This window comes from Triplophysa rosa, linkage group LG16 (genome assembly GCF_024868665.1).
Source record: "Triplophysa rosa linkage group LG16, Trosa_1v2, whole genome shotgun sequence".
NCBI classification, from domain to species: Eukaryota; Metazoa; Chordata; class Actinopteri; order Cypriniformes; family Nemacheilidae; genus Triplophysa; species Triplophysa rosa.
Window position 1 is genome coordinate 9,041,209 of NC_079905.1, and position 18,648 is coordinate 9,059,856.

General features: G+C 38.4%; 1 protein-coding gene across 1 annotated transcript; it reads left to right on the top strand.

The window, feature by feature from the left end:
- The first annotated feature begins 5,310 nt into the window (after positions 1–5,310).
- fam83hb (family with sequence similarity 83 member Hb) lies at positions 5,311–18,645 on the top strand. The gene is made up of 6 exons (XM_057355179.1): positions 5,311–5,807; positions 11,360–11,828; positions 13,413–13,577; positions 13,755–13,879; positions 13,984–16,762; positions 17,370–18,645. Exons 2-6 carry the CDS (start codon positions 11,379–11,381, stop codon positions 17,388–17,390), a joined length of 3,540 nt encoding a protein of 1,179 aa, XP_057211162.1. The 5' UTR covers positions 5,311–5,807; positions 11,360–11,378; the 3' UTR covers positions 17,391–18,645.
- The last annotated feature ends 3 nt before the right edge of the window (positions 18,646–18,648 follow it).

Here is an 18,648-nt window from a genome sequence, read left to right on the forward strand (position 1 = left end):
AAGTCCTCATTTTTTAAAGCCTAGACCTACAGCACGAAAATAAAAAATCCACACAATTTAGAAAATACTTAACATATTAGAGCATTTACCGCGATATATTAATATTATCCAAAATGCAAATTATTAAGCGATATAGATGCCACGCACAAAGATGGCGGATCGCCATGAAACGTCACATCCGCGTTTAATTTTACGGTTAAAATGACGGGTAAGTAAAATATTTAGATTAAAGTTTTTTGTTTATCTGCATAGGATTCATCTGTGAGCTGTGATATTTTTAATTTTGTTCATTTTTTTACAATAAATAACAATGACTTTAAAGGGAACCCTCTTGCATGCTATATAGCCTACTGTATATGCACGCTAATAAATGCCTCAAATGTAAAATGCGAGAGACATGTCAATTTAATTTGCATTGTTTAGAATGGGAATACATTTTTGGTACAAAAATCATATTAAACACTAGATGACGCTGTTTTCCAATTCCCTGTGTTTTAATCTTATCGTTCTAATCAGTCTCACTTCAAACACAACACAAGACGGAAGCAAAGTCTATGTCCTATTTATAGAATGTACATTTTGTACAGTATGGAGGATGCTTAGCAGATATGTAACATTGTAATCTATCACTGGAATTTTTTTTATTTTACTTTACATGTTAATCAAGGCCTACTTATCAATGTCTTATTTTTGTAAATACGTGGAAAATAAAAATAAATAGTTGTTAAGAAAGCATGGGTCATTGTGTATCCCAGGTGGATACATAACAAGACTTGTTTGGGGAATGCTAAAGTTTGCCAAGCTTTAATCTAGGCAAAGGGTGACTACTAAAAATGTGTAACAAATTTGTGGACCAATACAAAATTCTCATACTTCCATCTGTATCGTTACATTATTTTAAAATGTTTAAATATTAATTTATGTCCAAACATTTTGAATGTATGTAATAATTCCTTTAAGACACACTCACATCCTGGAAGTATAGACAGGAAGCTAACAGAATGCTGCATGTCCTGGGGAAACATCTGGGGCAGAACTTAAATGAGATGTGGTGGGGACTGGTGAAGGATATCACTGATGTCATAACTGTCGATAAGCACGGTCACACTTTGGCTTCTTCAGAGGATTTACACTTTTTTGGTATCTAGACCCTTTGAATGAATGATAAAACATCATCAAGGTCAGGGGTCAGATCAGGACTTGCTTTTAGACCTACAGCAATCTCAGTTTATCTAACATCAAAACAGCTCTTGAGCCATCGGTGTATTCCACAGTTCAGGTTTCTCAAGTGAATTGATCTGTTGTACCACTTACAACCTAAACGCTGTCACACTGGCCACGCAGCTGAGTGCTGTGAGAAATGCCCGTGGTCAGTTGTTATAGTGGGACGAGCATGTTTACATAGTTTTAAAGGAACAGATTTGGAGATTAACAACTTCGTCCAGTAGCAGGACAGTGTGTCTGAGCAATGAAACTTATTAAAACAATGATCTTAGATCAAACACTACACTACACTAGGTTTTTCTATGGTCACATCTGATTGGTTAAATAATGTTTGACACATAGGGATGTCAGCAAGAGGTGTGACTCATCTGTCAGGTAGCATTTAATGTGTGCATTAAAATACATGTTACAGCACCTTTAATAACCAGTCAAACGTGCTTTAGTCCACTGTTTGACCCAAGCTCATTGGTTTATCACTACACTGACAGAAACTTTATATAACATACACAATGATGTAGTTAATTTATAAAACAGTGAGATTATGGAGTTCAGAGAAATCAAGAGCGTCATCAAGGTAAAAGTTTTGTTTAGTTATACAATTAGATATACTGACAAGTCAAAAGTGTTAGGAGTCAAATTGGGCATGTGCTAATGCGCTCCTCATGACTACACTGAAAGAGTTAACCTGTCACCACTATTCTTCGTCTAAATCTTTAAACAAAAAAAATTATTTGCATTGTGTAGGGTTCTACACTGGATTTAGCTTTTTTAGATTTAGCTCCTGACAAGTTGCGAGCCATACAGTGAATTGTAATACCACTGTCTGTAACTGTTAAAACCTAAAATAGAAAATAGGTATTTCCAAGTCACTCAAATTCTGTACATTATATTGTCTGTGTATGACACCTGTGATACCTAAAGCATTAGTTCATTTTTATAAATCATAAATCACACTGTCCTTAGTAGCACAAATCCAAATATGGGCATTTCCAATGTTATGGATGTGACATTTTTAGTCAAAACTTGTTTATTACCAATATATTGAACTATCTGTTTATATTTAACTAAACCCCTGATGATAAAGTCCAGACAAAATATTAGTCTATGCACAAGTTGTCTAGGGAACATTTTATGTGTTATCAATGTGTGAAAAAAATAAAAATTTCCATATCTGTTGTGTGAAAACACATCAGATGTATAAAGCAGTGACATCATACATGATGAATTCTAAGACTTGTAAACACTATTTATTCAGATACATAATTACATCACAGTAAATCCTGCACCAGCTAAACAGTGTCATTATGCGCTAGAATTGAATGACTATATGACTCTGGATTACAGATTGGTGTCATTTTTCTTTGTGCATGGGTTGGGTGGTGAACATGTACCGATTTTCAGGTAAGAAATGAAATATGAGCTTTACATCATTCATTACGGAGTTGATGCATAGGGAATTGACATTTAATGTAAAAATATGCAACTTTTCAAGTATCAGCAGCAGAAAATATCTCGCATCACATAATTTATTAGTGGTGTAACATAAATGTGTCATCACACACAGACAATGAACGAACACTACAAATGCATGACACATGGATGGAAAAAAATGACTTAAAAGGGTCATATGACACGGCTAAAACAATGCAATGTGTATACACGATTTAAGGTTCAAAAACGCTGTATTTTCCACATACCGTGCATGTTTGTATCTCCTCTTTGCCCCGCCTCTCTGAAACGCACAGATTTTTTACAAAGCTCATCGCTCTGAAAAGCGAGGTGTGCTACGATTGGCCAGTTAACCAGTGCGTAGTGATTGGTCAAATACTGCAAGTGTGTGACGGAAATGTAACGCCTCTTACCATATTTGGAACATCAGGTTCCAAAGCAATTGTCCTGACAGGTACGCCCACCTTACTTGCGTATACATTTGGGCGGTCTTAGTCAAATCATACCACGAATTGACGTAGATTTGTGGGGGTGTGGTTACACGAGGCGTTTCAGGCAGGTCTGGGTGAGCATTTGCTTTTAGATAGAATGCATATTTTGTTCCGACACTTTAATATTTGCAATTTTACGTGTCTAATACATGCATGGGCAACTTATAACACACCAAAGACACAGAAAAACACGTATTCGCGCCATATGACCCCTTTAATATAAACGGCCATGACCAAGATAAAAGTGAGTGTATTTCCAAGCTGACAAATTATGTAAATTACGTCAAATGCAACGTGATCATAACATCGGTTTTGGCCATCGCAGCACAAGCACTTACAAGCAACTAAAAACCTAAAGATGACCTATAGTGAAAGCATGCACACTACGTGTAACTACCTTGAAGACAAAGGAAGCTTGGTAGTATGTATCTGTATGTTTTTAAATGGAAGGGAGGAAAGATCAACCCCAGTGTCACATGATACGCAGGTGTGATATTACAGCAGGAGAGGAGAATTGTGGGTGGGACCACGCAGAGGAGCCTGCCAAACAGCGAAAAGGACGCCCTGTTACGAAGAACAGGGTGCTGTCTTAAAGTTCACTCTTCAAAGAGTGCATACATATACAGGTGACTTTAACGTGCTATGACTTGTTAGTTCTAAAACAAAGAAGGGTTTGTAGAAAAGGGATCTCAAGTTATTTCATAACATTTCAGCTTGCGCACTCACAATGAAAACTTTTAGCTGGGAGGCAATATGTTGTGAGACAGAACTTTGTCTTATAGTACAATGCCCCTCAGCTGAAAAAAACCCACAACTATGACTGCTAAAAAATACATTTAGGCTCTTTTTACACAAAAACAAATTTTATTGTAAATAAATATAGCACGTAGAAAATTGTTGATCGAATTATTTATAGGCCCATGTTTACAAACACGAGAAGCAGTGTGTACTATAGACACCTGAAAGTAAAAAAAGAGTGCTGATACGAGTGAATAAATTTAAATGAAAGTGGTCATGTGTAAATAAGGGACAATGCATGTGTAGCTCGGTGGTTAGAGCAGGGCGCTAGCAACGCCAAGGTCATGGTTTCGATCGCAGGGATTGCACACACTCAGAAACCAAAAATGTATAGTATAATGCAATGCAAGTCGCTTTGGATAAAAGCATCTGCCAAGTGTATATTTGCTTTATATTAGAAGGTAATGATTTTCGTTATGCGATTTGAGTGACCTCATGTGTGCAGTCTTGAGCCTGTGTACACAGCAGAAAAGGTAGGAATGCTGGCGTGTATGTGCGTACGAGGAATGAGTGTGTCATGGGTGTGGTTAGTGTCTCTCAGTTGTGCTGGCACATTCTTTACAAGGCCGCACCCATTCTCACACCCGCCCTTACCTGGGTGATTGCGAAGATAAGTCAAAAATAGTGAATATATGCACACGCTATCATACATAGGCCTACAAATATTTAGAATGAAACACACAAAAGCATCAAGTAAAAACCGAAGACCTCTCTTACAAATCTGCTATTTTAGAGTGGAAAAGTAGTGATCTGAAAAAAAGTTTTCCATGCTGGTAAAGGGTGAAAGTCTGGCAGCTTGTGAGTTTTCCTTTTGAGGGTGGGGCAAATGTCTACAGAATTACTCCACCTTACATGCATATGCACCATGTATGTGCTTTTGTGCACCTATTTATAGACATAAAAATAAGAAAATAAATTATAAAATGACATCGACATCTACACACATCTTCATACAAATGGGCAACTTTTGGTTTGCTTTAATAAAACAGGACTTGCACAACCACCAAACTTGTTTTAATTATTGAAAAATAAATTTGTAATTAAAATATTTTAATTATATGTTAAGAAAGCTAAATACTTACACATATATTTTTATAAATAAAATAGTTTTAGGTATGTGCACTGGCAACATGTTTTTATGTGGCCCTCATAGTCACGTTATTTTCTCTCAATAAAATATTAAAGATAAATGCATATGCAATGTATATTTTTCGTCGCTTTTGCCATCTGTAGCACATAATATACAAAAACCCAACGACCTGGGTGTGTCTTTGTCGTTTGACTAAACAGTCCACCATCTGTCTCTTCGCTTTGGAAAGAGGAAGAGAAGGGAGATATGGGATATGGAGTGCTTTTCTGAAGCTCCACAGAATTCATTTGTACGCGCCGCGGTGTGTCGGTTATGCAAATGCCAAACTCCCGCAACAAAGCATGCTGTTAACGCCTGTTGCTGCTTTTCCACCTCATAGTCGGCATTATAACTTTATAGTTTCGAATTGTTTTATAGAAAGGATTCATGAAGGTGAGCAGTGACGCCAGCGATGATTGGGAGGAGTTACACGACAGAAATTCAAAGGGTTGTGCCGTTCACTACTAACCGAGCGATAATCGTAACGGCGCTAGACGCTCGGGCGGGCAGGACTCGGCTGAACGCGAACAGGTTTCGCCAGGGCTGGTTTTCGCCTTGAAGCTGAATAGCGTTTGGGTGGGGTTTCCACCGACACCAGGAATGCACCGCGGATGCGTTAGCTGAACAGGGGGTGAATGCAGTCTACTTTTTAAGGACGGAATAAAGTTTCTTCACCGACGACTGCTAGTAACCCCACCGTTGTTTCCACAGTGAAGGTAAGAAGAGCCACAGACACCAAAAGTCTTCACTTCCTTTACACAAACAAGCGCACGAAAAAGTTGATGGTTGACAGCGCAGACCTGTAGAAACTCGCTAACAGTAGGCTAACGTTACTGTTTCTCCACGAGCTACATTTTATCACTTTGAACTTTTTTTTATGATTGTTCAACGTCATTTTATAACGATTTGAAACGGTAAAGTCAACCCAATCTCTGAAGTAACTCATGCATTTTAGATTTACATAAAGTGCTATAAGACATTTTAATTGAACAGTACTTTGGGGAGGATGTGACGTACAGTAGCTTTGACAACTGGTTTACAAAGTGTGATTGTACAATGTGAATGTGTTTATTAAGAACTTATGCACAGTTCAATGTATTCATGTATTTTTTGTTATACTTATTGTTAGTATAAGGTTTCGTTTGATCTTTGAAAAGTGATGGTGTTCCTTTATCAGCTAGGACTTTGGTTAGGGATTGGTTCGGGATATTGATATCCGTTCATTATAGTGTTTTCAGACTTCTGTGAGTGACTAGTCCATTGGTCTTAAGGCATTGCACAACTTATGCAATGCCTTAAGACCAATTGCAACATTGCACGATATTAAATTAGCAGCAGTCAGTTTTTTGTACTTGCTTGCACTGATCCTTGTTGGGTGAGGTCCAGGTAACTATGCTGTGGACTGAACTGGATGCTATAAACTTTCTTTCATCATTTTCTGCCCCAAAATAACAAGTCTTTCATCATATACTATACTTACCCTCGTGTCATTCCAAACCTGTATGACTTTATTTTGCTGCAGAACACAAAATATATTTTGAAGATCTTCAAACAACATTGACCCCATTGTGTGGACACATAACTATGACGTTTCTCAAAATATCTTCTTTTGTGTTCCATAATAAATACAGTCATACGACTTTTTACAGACATTACTAAAATGTGTTATTATGCTTGGTGACGGACTATATCCTGCTATTAACTAAAACAAGTTGTGTTTTGATCCTTTGGAAAATTATTTTCAGAAGTTACCGAATATGTTATTCACAATGCCTTGTGTTTGCTATTGCAGACACTGAATACAAATGAACTCAAAATAATTCTTGGAGATGTTTACGTTAGAAATTATTTGGGAAATATGTCTAAAATTGCCTCCATGTAGGCCTGAGATGAAAATCACTGAAATGTGCCAATGGGCTTTAGGTGGACATTTGAAAAAGAGACAGGAGCCAATTCATGTGGACACGACTTGAGAAAATCACACTAGGTACCACTGAAACGTTCAGATATTACACTGTGCCGATGTCAGACTCGTTAAGGAAATGTTTTATACCTACTTTTTTATACCCAAGTATAAAATAGTTACTGTCAAAGCCTCAAAGGACAGATCTATAATACATATAACATAACCAACCAACCTTTCAAAATGAGGTACTTTGTAAAAGTATATAGCCGTCATTCAGCTTGTGAATATCTTACAATCTGTTCCACTAATGCAGTTAATATTACCACATTTGATAAACTTAAACATAAAAGATCACAGTTCATGCAATATAAAAGACAAAGGTCTAATCATGACCATTTGCATTCTGATTACTGCAAATAATCATTATGAGTATTGCTCATCCAAAAAAAACATAAAACAAGTATGAAAATACTTAACACATTTAGGAATTGCAATCTAACCACACTGAAACATACCTGTCACACAAATCACCACCCATTTTTTGTGATATCCCAAGAATGCAAAGTATCTTCAACCTAGGTAATTTCCAACTGTCTCGAGTGTAATGATGTTGTACATGAGAGCTTGTCTGCACGAGTATGCGTGTAAACACATAACTGCAATGTGTATCATTACCTGTGTAACTACGAGTACAGTCAGTGCAGGCCCTCAGCTATGAAGCATTTACATATGACTAAAGTGTCTAGAATTAATGGAAAATAACATAAGTTTTATAACATTTACTAGCAAAGAATAGGCATTTAAGTATGTTTGTAAAAATCAAATCACAAAAGAATGACTTTGACATGTCTTGAGATGACTATTAGCAGTGCCTGCTAGGGAGAAAACATGCTCTTCCGTCACAGGAACACACAAATACGCGTATGATTGGTGAACTCGCGTCACGTAGAGCTTTATATTTTTTGGTAGGATGCGTGACTCAAATAAGAACCAAAATGTAAGAATAAGACTTGAAGACATTGCATCTCTCAGCACCTCAATGTCTAGTATTCAATGTATCACCTGATACATTGCTATTACAGATGTCTATGGCATACGATGTAAATTAGTTGGTAAAGGTTTGAATAGGAATATTTTACTAGTCATGTAGTTGATGCAGAGCGAGAACACAACTAGTCGATCGTTTGCACACACCTCTATTAATTAGCATGTAAAAGTGCTTCTGATTTACTTTAAGCATCTCAGATTTTACTAACCATGAGTTCAGTCTTAATCAACATGTAGACATGTAAAGCAAAGCAATGTCTGGTAAACTTGGTTGAATCTGCTCCAACATGATTTACTGGTCTGGGTTAGGGCTGGGCGATATGGCAAAAAAGTAAACTCGATAGTTTTTTTCTATATTGATCGATAACGATATTTATTTCGATATATATTTAGTTACTGTTTCTGGTACAATGTTGCACATGCGCGGTCAACACAAAATGAACGAATCACTCGCTGAGACACTCGTTACTCCCGAGTCATTTTAAAAGAATCTATTTTAAATACAGTTTATTAACAAAAGTTAACCTTTAACCAGTTAAAATTCAATTAAATGAATGCACTGTTGCAACACAGAGGATATTAGGCCATAAACAACATGTACCAGTTCATTCAGTCTCATTTTGACTCCATTGACTCGTTAAGTAAAGGGAGTGTTCATTCAGTACATTCAACCAATGAAAGGGCTCCGTTACTGTGTACATTCGAACGCTATTGGCTCAGCACCTGCGCACATACATAACGCTTCAATAATGTCTTGCTCGAGTAGTGTGATTCATTCAATGTATTCAGTGAACCTTAAAGACATCTCACATAAACTGTAGTACATTTCTTTAATCATGCAAGCATCTTACATACAAGGTTCAATATTTTAATGCGCACAAACTCACTTCATTACATCTCTGATCTGTACAGGGCGGCGCTGGTTTGTTTCATAAGCACCAGCTCATGTTAGCAGATATGTTTACGATGGATATAAAAACGTTTGTGCTTGAGTTTTTAAGTAACTCGCTTGTAATTGCGCCTCAAGTTTGTTTTGTTTAACCGGCGATTGCGAAAAAAATAAGACACTTGATAAACCGCGTGATGACAACTCGAGGTTAGTTTCACCTTTGTTTCCGCTTTCGGTAATTTTTTCCTCCTCATGTTGAGTTTTCTTTGGCAAGTGCAGTATGAAATGGACTTTGTACATTGACGCTAAAAGCTGCACTCTGACTGACTGTTGTTGTGTTTATTTCTGCGTTCTGTTAGACTGTAAGATTAATCCATATCGAGTCAAAATGCCAATAGCTTATCATCGTTTTTGAAATACATTCTATCGCGATTCGATATGATATCGTTTATCGGCACAGCCCTAGTCTGGGTGTCAACCCACATAAAGCAACACGCTGACAGCTTTATTTGCTGATTAGTTGGGAAAACTGAGTTCTGATACTAATCAAGACTTTTCACAAGAACAACAGCATGGATATAATATTGCATTTTTGACCCAATTAAAAAAGTTTATCGTTAGGGATGCACCGAATGTTCGGCCACCGAAAATGTTCGGCCGAATATAGCAAAAAACGCCGAATATGTGAAGTGGCGGAATAAATTTTACCGAACATGACTCGTGATACGATCAAGCAGCAACCAGCGCAGAGAGAGAGAGAGAGAGAGAGAGAAAAACGCGTGCGCTTTATTACTGCCGCAAACATTTTGGCAGTGTGTGTGTGCGTGTGGAGCATTTTAAAGTGTCAGAGAAAGACACAGCACGGGACTTGCCGCACGGAAGTAAATTTCCGAATGAAAGCGTCTTTACCGGTCGGTAACTTTATTTCCGACGGAAGCGGGCTGTCTGACAGTAGCCCCGCCGCTTGCGACATCCTTTGACATCATACAGTCGTCGCGTGCACACAGTTCCCTGTACTAAAAAACTTGTCAAAGTATGTTCTGTGCACCTTCTGAGAGAAAGGTCAGCTTTTGTGGGCGGAGTTTGGAGGAGAGACGTGAACTGAAATGGTTGTCAGTCAGCATCCGTCAGAATTGCTTGCATTGGATGTTTTTTTTTCTCAAATCATTTTGGAATGTAGCCTATAATAATCCAACAGTTTTAGTTTATTCGTATTTTTATCTTATAGGCCTAATGTGGAATGACAGTTTTTAAAGAACTGTTTTGTTGTAGGGGTACAGAGTAACTTACATTACATTCTTTTAGCAGTCAGTTATAGGCCTAATTAATATAGGCTATTCACAGGCTCAATTTTTTGTTTGAATTTACTTTGTTTTGCTCAATTTTATATTAAGTTGTATTGTATTTTATTGAAAAACAAGACAAATTATAAAAAGCACATTTTGACTATTTAGTTTGTGCAATAGTGAAAAAAATGGCTTAATAAATAGAAGAAATGCAAAAAACCATGTTCGGTGTTCGGTATTATTCGGCCTTCGGGCCAAGTGTTTCACATCATGTTCGGCTTCGGCGAAGAATTTTCGTTTCGGTGCATCCCTAGTTATCGTTTTAGAAAACTTTCAGAATCGTGATCGTTCTCCTGTACAGCTGGCGAGTTTACGATCACAATGTACCATGAATCAGCTATGAACAATCAACATACCATGAATCAGCCGTGACTTTAATTTACGATCTGCTCAAAGTCTCATTTCTAACTTGCATAGTTAACTCGGCGAGTCTCTTTCACAAGAACAACAGCAAAACACTCCCCTCTTTCATTCGGTCACATGTTTCTTCAATTTTCCCTTTCTCGTCTCTTCGCTTCCCCTCTTGCCCGCAGTGAGTCACTCGCCAACTGGCTGACACTGTTTCTATGGCGATGTCTAAAATACAAACAAATGTACACACACACAAGTGCCTACAACCTTCACATGTCAAAATGTGCCCTAACCTTGCTTAGGGGTCATTGTCTAGATCACAGAGAAACAAGAGCTCTATGTAAACAGAGTCAAAACTTTTATCGGTCAAAACCACAACAAGATAAACCACAAGAGGTTAAGGTTTTGAAATGCACACGGTATAGTTATTATTTGCTGTATGCTTTTTGATTATCAACAAAGCAGACTTTGACATCCGTGAAACCTGTCTCTTTTTCTCACTTAACAGAATGAATTGTTTGTGGAGATACTATGCAAATGTGAGAAACGTTTTAGATTAGTTTTGTCTTCCTGTTCACATATTTTAAAAACATTGCTTTATATTGCTGCTAATCTGAATTTAAATTACATGGCAGACTTTTTAATAATATATTTTACACAGCACTAAAACTAAAAAAGTTAAACTATTCCAGATGCTCTTACACTTATTCAAAATGTTCCATTTCTCAGGGTGTTTACCTGTTCCACCATGGCCCGTCTCTCCCAGAGTTCTTCAGTGGGGGACAATCCACTGGATCCAAACTACCTGCGTCCGCATTACCGGGAAGAGTATCGCATGGCCATCGATGCACTGGTGGAGGAAGACATTGAGGGCTATTACAACTTCTTACAAAACGCTAATGTATCTGACTTCTTATCAAGGCCTGAGATTGAATATATTAAAAGTACTGTACAGACACCACAAAGCGCTGGAAATGTACCAGAATTGCCGTATGGGGAAATAGATGAGGATGGGTCTTCTGACACCTACTGGCCGATGCATTCTGACTTGGATGCACCAGGACTGGATCTTGGCTGGCCTCTGCAGCAACACAGCTTTATGGGTCCCACAGAGGTCACAACGTTGGTAAACCCCTCGGATCCTGAAATGCCCAGCATTAAGGAACAGGCCCGGAAACTCATCAAAAATGCTCATCAGGTTAGTGCTTTGAAATGTTTACTGTAAATAAAGTCAGGCTGGAGTCAAGAACAAAGTTTTGCACATAACAGACTTACACCCGTGTCTACACCGGACGCGACAGGACACACGGCTTGTTCTAATGGGATTGTCACGTCGCGCCGCATCCAGTGTGGACAAAATGTAAAATTATAATGGGTTCTAATGCGTTCTATTGTCTTTTGTCGCATCGTGCCGCGCGTCCGGTGTAGACACGGTGTTATAGGCACACTGGTTTTTTTTCCCCCTAATTTCATGTTTTACACAAAGACGGTACTTAAATTTTTTTTTTTTAAATGTACACTCACCTGAAAGGAAGTCTTGAGTCATATGGTTGGTCTGAGAAAAGCTGTCATCTCATGGGGCGGACATATTAAAGGAACAGTTCTTATATAATTTACTCACCCTCACGTCATTTCAGATGTAAGATACTGTTTCTTCAGTTGAATTCAAACAAATATTTTTATATTACATATAAAATATTTTAAAATAAAATATACATTTATAATATACATATAAAATATTTTAAAATAAAATATACATTTATAATATACATATAAAATATTTTAAAATAAAATATTACATATAAAATATTTATAAATAAATATTTTTAGTCGTCTTATATTTTTATAAACTGTTTCAGTGGCAACAACTAGGGCTGTCATGATTGTGAAATTTGGCTGACGATTAATTGTCTATTAAAAAAATAGCGATTATGGCATTTATTCAATACTTTAGAAATGTTTGTAAATAACTTATTTTTTCACTGTAGAGTGACCTTAACAGAGAAGACTCGAGTCTTGAGCACTAAAATATGAGGCTCTTGCTGTGTAGATGCAGCAAGTCTGGAAACTAAACAAATCATCATCAACAACAACAAAAAATTACAAAGCAAATGGATGTAAAATGCAGCAGATACTGCAGATCACCCTTGTTTTCTGAGATTTCACAATAATTGCAGTTATCCGAAATAACTGCGATGATGTCAAATAATTGCGATGAGACGATTATTTAATAATTGTGACAGCCCTAGCAACAACATTAACAAATGTTATGTGGCCCAATGTTATGTTATGTGACCCTTAATTTCCAGTAGACCTCCGCAAAGATTCAATAACTCTTGAGTAGATTTTATTTAATTTAATACAATCAATATACAATAAAATATGAATATAAATTAAATACAGAATAAATTGTTATATTCGGGTCATGCGTGTGTGTCTATATGGGGGTAAGATTGCAAAACTGTTAAAAAAACATACATTCACCATAAAAGTAATCCAAAATATTCCAGTGGGTTATATAAGCTCAAAATATTAAACATGTCCTTCTCAAAAACATATAAACTCGCTTCAAAAGACATAAATATTGGAGTTGCACCTTGCAACAAAAAAACCAAGGCTCACGTAAAGTTTAATAACTGCCATAACTGCATATGCCGCTCTCATACGTGAGACACACTGAGCTGGTTGTTTGAGAGACTGTTATGACTTGCAACTTACCCTGATGCACAGCTAGAGGTGATTCCTTAGTTCCATATTGATGATTACTTTCTCTTTCCATCAGGTTATTGCAGTGGTGATGGATATTTTCACAGATGTTGATATATTTGCTGATCTTCTGGATGCTGCAGCACGTCATGTGCCCATCTATATTCTGCTGGATGAACACAATGCCCATCATTTCGTTGCTATGGTGACGAGCTGCAAAGTTAACCTGGAGATGATCCATGTAAGATCAACTTGCATCAAAGCAAAATGTCTTAACAGATAGTTGAATCTGCCTTTAATGTAAAGCATTTTATAGAAGTGTCACAATAATGTATAGTGTAATAATTTGAATCTCTTAAATTATGTATATTATAAAAAATTGCTTTATTGCTGCTTACTGTGATGTCAATGGTTACAGATGATACGGGTACGGACAGTGGCGGGGATCACTTATTTCTGCCGCACAGGAAAGTCATTTAAAGGCCAGGTGATGGACCGGTTTCTTCTGACAGACTGCAGAGCGGTGCTCAGTGGAAACTATAGGTGAGCTCATTGACATGATTTGAAGTAAAACAAAATGTTTTGTTTTTTAATAAAATGTTTGCTCATTTTTAAATGACACTGCAATTTTTTTTCTCTTTTTTTAGCTTCATGTGGTCTTTTGAGAAGATCCATCGATGCATTGCCCATTTGTTCCTTGGAGAACTAGTTGCTGCTTTTGACGAGGAGTTCCGCATCTTGTTTGCTCAGTCTCAGCCTCTCGTTGTTGAAAATGCCCTTGTACCAATGCCACAGGACAACACAAGCAATTACTTTGGAAACCAGTTTGGTTTAAAAAGGACTCAGTCACTGAGGAACCCCAGAGGATTTCAACGACAAATAGAACTTTCTGCTTACCCTTTTGGGGATCGTGTTGACTCTGTACTGCCTTTTCGGAGGGATGACCCGTTCCGCCACACGCTTGAGCCAGGCGCAGGTGCTATGCAGGTCACAAAACAAGCATCACAGCAGTTAAAGATGCAGCAGTCATTCTTGGATCAAGGACGGTCGATGTTCGCTTCCAGGCAACTGGAAGCGAACGCCTTCAAGAGGCACAGCTATGCCGAGGGCACCCGGGAGACCTACGCCGCCTCCCGACAGTACATGAAACATCGTGTAATGAACAACTTAGAGGAGAGTGAATCACATTACCAGAGAGAGCAGCATTACTATCAGGGACAGGGTGAGGGTGTAGGACCTGATTTCGAGCATGGGCGCTATGACCGCATTGCCTATGGAATGCACCAGACGGATCGATACTCTGATTCTGCATATCCCCCTGAACTTGAAGCACCAGGAAATCTTAATGTTTTATCCTCCGATGACCTCCATAGTGATTCTGGAAAACAATACAATGCAGGAGGGCGCTACGACCCGCAAAGTCACAAGAGGCCTGCTGCGGGCCACGCTTATGCTTGTCAGAGTTCGCCAACTCAACCACATCCTCCGGACCACATGCAAATGTTCTCCACCGGAGAGCAGGGACGACAGACACAGGACCCGAGTGTGAAGCAAGGATTACGGAGCTGGAGAATCAACTCTTTTCTCAACACCTATGAAGATGCTGGAGAGGAGGGCCTGAATCAGCCGATGGGTCCAGATGCTTTTGATGAGCCACAGCAACAACCTGACAGCAAACCATATTATTCAGAGGCACCAGCCTCTTATTTCAAGCCACGCTTTGGAAAACCCATCATACCAGACAGGAATCTAGTTAAAGATATTAACTATGATCTGGGTCCTACAGGTACTGAAAGTTTATTGAAGCCAGCAATTTCAGCGACGTCACTAGCGTCATCGACAGACAATGACAAAGAGATGGAGGTTCGAGAACCTAGAGAGATCAGCATTACAAAGCATGAGTCGTTTCGAACTCGAATAAACCCAATGCTGCAGAGAAGCTCAAGATTACGCTCATCTTTAATCTTTAGTTCCTCTAAATTGGAGCAACACAGCTCCTCTCAGATTAAGTCTGGTGGGGAGTTACAAGAGGAGAAAGAGGAGAACGAGCCTGTCCGGTACTCATCCATTGTGGCAGAGATTCTGGAGAAGAGAAGATCACTTTCAAGAGAACCTTTTGATTGGAGTAAGCATAAAAGAACAGATGAGAAAGATAGCAAAAATTCATCGACTGGAGATTTAACGACACTCAAAGATACCAGCAACGTCAAAGAGGAGCCCGTCAAAGAAAAGGAGAAGCCTGACTACCCGGTAACTGAGGACCAAAACAAAGTCACACAGCCGACAGAGCCTTTAAAAACTCAGCCAACACCTTCTTATCTAAACATGAATGATCCAGCAAGCCGACTTCAGTACTTTAAAGACCTGGCAGCAAAGAGAAAAGCCCCAAAATTAGAAATAGATTTAGGTACAAGTCGAGAACCAGCTGTCGGACCAAAGTCGGACATCTCTGATACATCACCAAGTGTAACAACAACCAAATTTCCAAATGTGTCCATTACTACTTCACAGGAGTCCATTGTAATAAGACAAGACCCTGTAGTAATGCAACCAGAACCCACTGCAAAGCACCCAGACATCCCACCGAAACCCAAACCTTTTGAACTCAGTTTTGACAAGAAATACACAAACAGTAAACCTCTGACAGAAAACAAGGCTGATGCGTCAAAGAAAGAGCCAGCTAAGGAACCCACCAAGACAAATAAGCCTTTCCCCTCACCCAAGTTCTTAAAACCGTTCAAAGCCCCCCAAGCTCGTCGGATATCATGCGGTGAGGAGCTTCTCACAGACGCAACCGATTCTGAAAAGAGCGAACTAAAGAAATCTCGCAGTTTCAGTTCTTCGGGCATAACGCGCACGGAGTCCAAAGAAAGCCTAACCCGTCAGGGATCCAATGCCTCCATAAACCTTGTGGGTTCTGATGGCAAAGATACAAAGGCCCTTGACTTCCTGAAGAAACAAACACAAAGATTAAAAGGTCTCCTTGGGCCAAAAGGAGAAAAGAAGCATTCAGGCTCTCCAGAGGACAAGACGATGAAAACAGTTCATGAGGTTCAAGAGGAGCCCTCAGACAAAGAGAAACCTTCAGAATCCGAAAACAACAAACCCAGTACTAAATCAACACAATCACGGTATCAGTCCTCTACCTCTAATGTGATATTCAGCAGCAACCTCAGGGACGATACCAAGGTAATTCTTGAGCAAATTTCTGCAAATAGCCAGAAGAATAGACAGGAATTGGCAAAGCAGGCTGAAGAGTCTGGGAAAGCCGAAGGAGACAAGAAAGATGACGTTTCCAACTCGTCCTTTCAGTATCAAAGCCAGAAACGGTTCGGACGCACTCCGGTCAACCCGCAGGAGAGGGACAATCTGCTGAAGAGAATAGAGAGCATGCGCAAAGAGAAGAAAGTCTACAGTCGCTTCGAGGTACTTTAACATGACCAAAAAGGGTGTTGCTGGGGGCAAGACATTTTTAGAGAAGGCAGATGAGATACAGACAATCACATGAGATACAATCACACGAGATACAAACAATATCCTCATAGAAAATTTGCAGTAAATTTGAGTATGGGACTAAAGAAATAAATTAACTGTAGGGAAAGCATTTCATGTAGCTGAAAATGCTCAATTATATTTACGGTCATATTTATATTTCCCATACCGGTTTTATTTATTATTTTTCCTGACTATTTTTGTGGTTTGTTGACCAAACTACTTATAAATTATTTTTATATTAAATATCTGGATATTCTGGGCTATCAGTTTCCAACCTAATGTCTAATGTGTTCTTAATTCATTTACCTGTCTTTAAATTTGCTTTTAAAAACTCATCATTAGAAATGTCCACTTATATTTCCCTTTTTTGTATTTCCCTATGAGGCTTGACCCCGTAGTTTCTGCTTAAAGCTTTATTTTTCATTGAAATTTCAGTTAATGTATGATGGTAATAAATGAAGAATCTCTTTACTGTTTATGGGGATGGGTTGGTGTGATCATATTTGACTCACATGTCTGTCACTCTACCTCTCAACAGATGGGCAATAACCTGGGATAACAAAATATGGAGGAAGAGACCAATGTTTCCGAAAAGAAATGTACAGAAACCTTACTAATAAGTTGTCCCATCAGTACAAAACGTGCCCGATATTGCTATGAAAAGACACAGAAAAGCAAGTAAGTCGCTTCAGATAAAAGCATCTGCTAAACGACGAGTAACAAAAATGGTCCATGGATCTCATATAAACAGACCACGAAAATAGCACAACCTCAAATATGAGGAGTCTCGCTGCAGCAGGAGGAATATTCCTCACTCTGTGCCAATCTGAGCCCAAAGACAATTTAAATTGCCCTTATATGGCATCGGGCATACCTCATAACAGTACTCACACACCATTACTGCTAAACAGAAAAAGAAATCAGGCCAAAGGAAAGTTTGAACTTCCAGAGACTTTTCTCAAACTTTTCTTTTTTACTGGAACGTTTATGTCATCATGATGTGCGGATTCTAACTCTGGTAAGGAAACTAACATGCCTGGGCAGAAGCTGAGATATGCCACGCAGAAGGGACCAAACACAGTTTCACAAGCGTACACTGCACAAACACCTCCAGGACATGTCACATTGAAAATGACTCTGTGCCAATGGATTTCATACATAAACGAAAACAACATTGTAGACAATGTTTCTACATTTGAAAGCAACACACAAAACTGTCAAATGAGATAACAAGAAAGACTGCAAGGGATGTGTAAAAAGTAACATGAATGAAAGGCGAGGTGTTCCTCCAGTTTTCATTTTCTCTATTAATAGATGGCTGTCAGGGAAGTGGATTCAATGATATAGTCACACCAAGGGCTGGGCTGCAAACGCAAGAGTTTTATTACAAGGAACAAGAAATCAGAACTTGCAGTGTATTGATTTGAAACCTACTAGAAATGTACATTTCTACATAACGGTGTTTTCAGGAGGAATTGTAAAATATGACGTTGATAAAGGTGTTCTCAGGACGGGGCTTTAGCCTGTATTTTGTCAATGCAAAAGAACGGTATTACTGAAAACCAAATAATTCCTAGAGCACCCTAGTAAAATGTGTCATAGGACTGATCAATGCAGACTGGAAACTGGTCTAATGAGGGTTATTGAAGTGTTTGATGGAATTTGGTATTTATAGTCTTTCTAGTCAACTGCAGAGCTGAGACATGAAAGTCATTGCAATGATGAATGTGTATAAATACAAATTTGGGTAATCTAGACATGTTTACAATTTTTTTTAATTGTCATAAATTCTGAATAAATGGTTGATAAACTTTTAT